The 6,503-nt window shown below is 40.9% G+C and overlaps 1 protein-coding gene across 1 annotated transcript in view; it reads right to left on the bottom strand.

The window, feature by feature from the left end:
- Nucleotides 1-1,177: 1,177 nt before the first annotated feature.
- The window catches only part of zgc:162707 (UPF0524 protein C3orf70 homolog B), a 16,505-nt gene continuing 11,179 nt past the window's right edge, over nt 1,178-6,503 (bottom strand). Inside the window, exon 2 of the mRNA XM_024287201.2 lies at nt 1,178-2,240. Coding sequence (XP_024142969.1) covers nt 1,564-2,240 — 677 coding nt within the window. The 3' untranslated portion in view covers nt 1,178-1,563. The remainder of the gene's footprint in view (nt 2,241-6,503) is intronic.

A 6,503-nucleotide genomic window follows, 5' to 3' on the forward strand; every position in this document is an offset into this window, starting at 1 on the left:
TATTTTTAATTTTTTTATAATTTTTTTTTCTGGTTACTATCTGTTACCCACCATATACTATCTGGTGTGTACCAGTACTAACTGGTACACACCAGATAGTAACCAGATAAACATTTTTTTTGTTTTCATTTCGATGTCCCTTTAGGGGCCCCGTGATTTCAGCTGAAAAACCTCAGAAAAAAATCCCCAAAAAAGCTTTTAGTCATCTTAATCTTATAAGGGTTTCTATTTTGGTCATTTATGTCAGTCACAATATCACAATACATGTTCAGCATCCCAATTCATTCTAGAATCTCCCTCAAAAAGGTGCAAAAAGTGATTTTTTTCTCCCCATTAGCAGTGTGACATTTCCAGCCTTTATATTGGCACAAATGGACATGTCACACCCAAGAGCCACAGAAGTAAATACGATTTTAAGTGTGTTATATTATAGCATTATATCAATAAATCTGGTATACTTCGTCTACAATGTGTATATTACTAATCTCTACTGTGACAACTTGTCTCCTGCTTTTGTCAGCGTGCCTCGCCGCAGACACTCCCACACAGTTTCATCATCTCGGCTCCTAATAGAGGTCAGTGCAAGTCGTGCTTGGCTTGATGCCTCATTTAGCCCTAAACAGAACTGCAGCCGTGTTAGACCTGACTATAAAAGTTGATCAGAAGAACATGCTAATGCCTGATGGATGGTTTTTGAAGTAGCCTTGGTCCTGGCTGGAAGGTTCCAGAGCAGGAATGTGCTTCCGCGTAGGCATTGATTGTCGATTAATGACCAACCTGCCGTTTGTGATGGTGTCAGTAAAGTGCAGACAAACCACCAGCTGGGAATCCTTTGTGTCAAAGTGAAAAAAAGAAAAACGCAGGTGCAGCTCAGAGCCCACTCACTAGGGGTTAGAAGGGCCGATGTGCTTTAGGCCCATGAGAGGTAGCTGGCCATGTAGTCATTACGTGAAGTGTCAGAATTACTAATTTGTGTAGGTGGAGCCACTAACCGGAGAACAAGGGTTGGCGTGCTCATCTGCACTTGAATCCTGAATTAGACTAACGTCTGAGAGACTGACAACTAAAAGACACCAAGAATTACCTCATTCTTCATTTATCCTAATAAAACCAACCTTGTAAACAGCTCCAGCAAAAGAAAATAATCACAAAAAAGATTCTCATTTTTCTTACTACCTTTTTCCGTGCACCTAGTCTAAATTTATTAGGACTCTTTTTTTTACATTTTCATCATAAAACCACATTTAGGAGGTTTTTTTGGTCCGATGTGTTGTTTTTGTGCTTCCTCCATTGACCTAAGAAGTTCCAGAAATGATTTCCATGCAGGGGAGCAGCGGTGCAGAGGACAGGCTGTGTGAGGTTTTGGGTGGAAAGTCCTCGGCCCCCTGCAGGAAAGCAAATTTGATGCGAAACAACTTTGCAAAGCCGTTAGAAAAAGCTACGGGAGGAGGGGGGAAAAAGGAGAGCGTTCCTTGCTGTGGGTCATTATCAAACAAATCCAAGAGTCGGACTCTTCTTTGTCGATCTTCTTCACAGAGGGTGTCCACGTCAGCACCACTGGAGTTACACAGTTGTTTCGATCTTTTCGATGATCTCTATCATAGACTTGGAGGGCGACAGGAGGGAACAGTCGTCTTGGTCCCACAGACTGCTGGGGCTCGAGTTTCCATCTGAGCTCAAATCGTCGTCCTCGTCGCTTTCATCCTCACAGGACTCCAGGTAGTGCAGGCCCAACGCGTTGATGCCGGAGTCCTCGGAGCTGGACGGCGAAGAGCAGTGGTCCATTTTGGGGCCCTTTATCTTGTCGACGGGGGAGGGGTGTTTGTGTTCACTGCACACCTGTTGGACTGCCTGCTCAGGTGCAGGCGTGTGCTGGGCTGCAGGCTTGACAGGTTGCTGAGGCTGATTGGTTTTCTGGGTAATCGGAGGTGAAGCTGGAGCAGCGGGGGGAGGAGTGGGAGGGTGAGGCGGCTCTGGTAAGGGAGGCGGGGGGCGCTGCACGTAGCACATCTTTCCATTGATCCGCTTTACGACGTAGTCATCCACGAAAAGGTCGGCGATGATGCAGTACTTTGGCGACTCCAGGTGAGGCGGGGACTTGAAGCTGGGAGCCAGCTTCAGGAAGCGCTCGGCCAAAGAGGCGGACAGGTCGATGGTGCCGCCGCACTCTGATCCGACGGGCGGCACAGCGGTGCTGGGCAGCTGGCACACATTGGTCATGGGTTGATAGACATATTTGCCTAAAAGTGGGGAAAAGAAAACAAAATGACTCAGTAAAAAACAACATATTGTAACTCTTTCCTGCTACTGCAAACATAAATATATAATTTATTTAAATAATGATATATATAAATAAAAATAAATATATCTGTGTTAAGAATTATAACTATTTCAGTATTCACATGACATCAAACAGAAAAAGAAATAAACATCCAAAGAAAGACAAAACTATATTTATTTAATTGAAATGACCAAATAAATTTATATGCCGCCGCAACAAGCAGTTGAATAATAAAGTTTGTTGGCATCAGCATGCATATAAAACTGAGAATCCTAAAAAAGAAGATATTTATTTCATAAAAGAAGGAAATTAATCGCAAAATATTGAACTCAGTTTCAATGGGGCAAAAGAAAATAGTACATTAATCAAGTTTAAGAACTATTTTATAAAAAGTTCCACTCCAATCATCTTTTGATAGATTTTAAAAGTGGCTTTTTAATTATGATTTTGTTATGTTAGTTCGTCTTTATTTCCCATCATCCCTTTGTTTTCATTCTCTCCCACTAGCTTACAGTCCCTCACAACCCCAAACTAACATTACGGATGCAACTACAATGACGATCAAAATTGGAGCTATGAACTGTACAGTTTTGAGCCAGATGGCAGCTCAGACGAGGAAATCGAAGTCATCTGCAAGTGGAAGTTTCAGAATAGAGCAGAGCAGGGAGTTCATCAGAAATTCCCCTCCCAGTTGTGGGCAGTACTGTTAACGGGAAGTAAGCCATAGCTTGTTTCCCATCATCCCTTCGTTTACACACCGCCCCTCGCAAACCCCAACTTAACATTAGCAGTGCAACAAAAATGGTGAGCAATATTGGAGCCAATCAGCAGTACAATTTGGAGTCAAATGCTAACTCAGAAGAGAAAAACAAAGATGGATGGATCTATTTGTCTACATGTGGATGCATGGGAATGGAGCGAGCTTGCAGCAACTACAAGCTTTTTCAACCATTTTTTAATCTGCTCAAGATTCACACCGATTTGAATGAAGAAATATTCAGAAACAGATTTAAAGATGGATTTTCTTTACGTATAGTATATCTTTCATATCTGTTATCTGTCATGAAAAAAATTCCAAATACCAAAAACATGATTTTCATTGGAGTGGGTCTTTAAAATGATAATACTACCAACAAACCATATGGTATTTGTCAGAGAAACTGCACAAAAAGACATGAATAATATTAATAATGCAGTAGAGCAACTTTTTTTCAGAAAAAGAGGAAAATATTAAAAGTGTTTTATCTGTTTGAAATCTGGGAAACAACAGAAAATGTTAATTTGGTCATATTTTAAAGTTGCAGAATAAAATTGCTTGGTTTCTTTTGTTCTTTGAGTAGTTGTTGTGTTTTGTTATTATCCTTACTGCTGAAAGGCTTGAAAATTTATGTTATCTAATTCAGACATTTATACACTTTTGTTTGTCCTGATCATTTGTGTTCATTAGCTTGGACTTTGTTTTGTGACCCTCGCAGTCTTCTAATTTCTTTACCTATTTTCTTCCGTTTCCTGCATCAGACGTATTCTTTGGCTCATTGTGTTTGTCCAAATGAAGAAGGATGAGCTCATAAAGCCCATGTTATAGAGGCTTTAACGCTAAGGGCATTCGTGCATACAAAATACTTCAATTACTGAACATTCTCTGCATAAATACAAGTAAAGCTGGGATAAAATGTTGCCCTCTAACAAGACAATGACAAAAAAGTATCTTTTAAACAGGGGTATAGTCCATTCAAATTCTATGAAGCCACTGCAAGATCAAAAAAAAAGAAAAAAAAAAAGAACCCCTCCGCGGCTAGGCAAATTTCATAAAATATTCCCGTTTTAACTGGCACATCAAAGACATGCTTGGGTGGATCTCCAGCCTTTGACAAAATGCCCTTGACCAGATGGTGCCTATAGTCTCTGCACTGCAGCTGAGCACTAAGAAACCTACAACTTGATAATAAGAATACTGCATTTATCAGAGCTAAACGCATCTCTTTTTGAATGCTAACTTCCCTCCATTGCGTCTAAATAATTCAGGACAGTACTTGTTTGCTAATATGTTCAGCACTCCAAAAAACACATCAAACGCATATGTGAATAATTAACAACCTTAAGATCCATCCTTGCAGCAACAGCAAACACATCAACTGTGAGGCTGTAGTTTTGTAAACCTGATACAAACACAATCTGAATTTCTGTTGAATCGCAGCCTTAATGCACTAAATATTTGCTTCCTAGAAAATCTTTTTTTCCAGCTTAAATAAAACCAGTTGGCCTTGACCTTTTAAGGTCGCTGTCAGAGCAGCACAATTGTTGTACAAACATGAATAATAAAAGCCAGTTCTTACTCGTAGCCAAGGTTGGATTTTTGAGTTGGACTTTCATGAACCGCTCTTCTTTGGGGTCGGTAGCAATTTTGAGATAAAAAACACTTTATGTAGCTGAAGGCTAAATTAAAAAAACCTACAGAAATGCTCCACAGCAGACAACAACCACTGAATGAGGATGCTTGTATCGCTAGTTAGACGTTCCATCTTCAAAATCACAATGAGCAGATTTACGTCAGGGTTACCCACGCTCGGGATTAGCGTGAAGCAAAGCATGAAGTCATCCTGGAATGTGGTCACACGCATTTATGAATTTTCTAACACCCTCCATGTGAGTGTTGCCTCCTACTTTGGTGACTCAACGCTCGGGAGGTGATGGTGCAAACGGTCTGATCCAAAACGTTGCTCGCTGCTCGCATCCCACTGCCTCCACCTCTGAACTGTGCTACTTGAATAGTGCATCCCTGTTTATCCGGGAAGGAAAAAGAAAGGGAAGAAGATGACTGGTTCACGCATCACTTCCTCTCTCTGTGTGTCCTTTTGTTTCACTGGCTGGGGGATCCATTCAATCAAAACCTTTTTTTTAACAGGTTACACTACAAATTTGGTTTCGGCAGCACGGTGGTCGATGCGACTTCATTCATCTTTTTATGAAACAACATTCGTCTGCCTCAGCCACTCACACAGGATGAAAACAAGCCGCGGACAAAGCTTTGTACTCCATAAATAATGATGACATAAAACACTGGCACTTATGTCACTGCACACAAAAGAGGGAAGCGGCGCTCTCTGTTAAATGACTCAGATGCTGGGTCCATGCTCAGAATAAGATGAGCTTCCTCAGTCAAGAGAGCCCCGACGAAATGAAAGCCAAAGCTGTAAAGAGGCAATGTGTTGACATTTCATTTCCAGAGTGTTACATCTAATTGCATTCATCCATGTGGAGCTCCAAGTACCAGGAGCGGTACTGAGAGATGGACAGATGCTCAAACGGACACCAGCACGCACACATACGGAGGCGACGCCGCTCCGACACTGTTTGTTTTGGCGGCCTTTCAAAAAGAACACTGAGTATGCAAATGGAAAGCTTAAAATTGGGTCTAATGGCCCTGAGCGACGTATGCGTTCAATTACTCTCACTCACAGCAGTCTGGTGGAAATAAATCCACAGGTGAAATAAAATCCAGACTGAATGCAAAGAAGATTCTAATTCTCTTTAATTCTTTCTTAAAGAGTTCAAATCTCTTCTTTGGTAAAAGGATTCACAAGGGTTAAAGTGTCGTCAGTTGTACATTTTACCCATACCCTGAGGGAGGGTTGTTCTCGTTGACTATATATGAGAACTGGACTGAGTGAGTGTGATGTCACCCTTAGAAAATGACTTACTTCTATTCCGGCTCCAACCAGATTAATGCAATTCAGTCACCATTTATGTTGTTGGAGCAAGATGATATCAGTAAGAAGTGATTGGTCCGTCTCGATCTGAGTCAACATTTCTAGAGCAACTACTCTTACCAATCAGGAATGAGCTTCTTGGAAGTCCACACCCCTTTCACTAAAAGCAGGTTTGAGAGAATCTATCAAACATTTTGAACGTTTGCCGTGACATAATGTACTTTTATTGAGGTATCTGATTGTTCAGTTTATAACTTCAATAATTTGCACTACAGAAAAAGAAAATTAGCAAGGACGTGTTAAAAAGGTATCAGAAGGATAGTTATTCTGACAAATATAATGACTATGTAGTAATAATAATAATAGCTGTCTATTTATCAGCAGAAGTCTGATGGGATTTTGGCCTCTTGGAGCCAGCAGGTACTTCTATGGCAAGCCAATCCAGTATAAAATAGATATCCTTGATATCAGGCTGTTTTAAGCCCACTAGTAATGCCAAAAGTGCAACTAGT

The sequence above is a fragment of the Oryzias melastigma genome, linkage group LG21 (genome assembly GCF_002922805.2).
Source record: "Oryzias melastigma strain HK-1 linkage group LG21, ASM292280v2, whole genome shotgun sequence".
In the NCBI taxonomy this organism is placed as follows: Eukaryota; Metazoa; Chordata; class Actinopteri; order Beloniformes; family Adrianichthyidae; genus Oryzias; species Oryzias melastigma.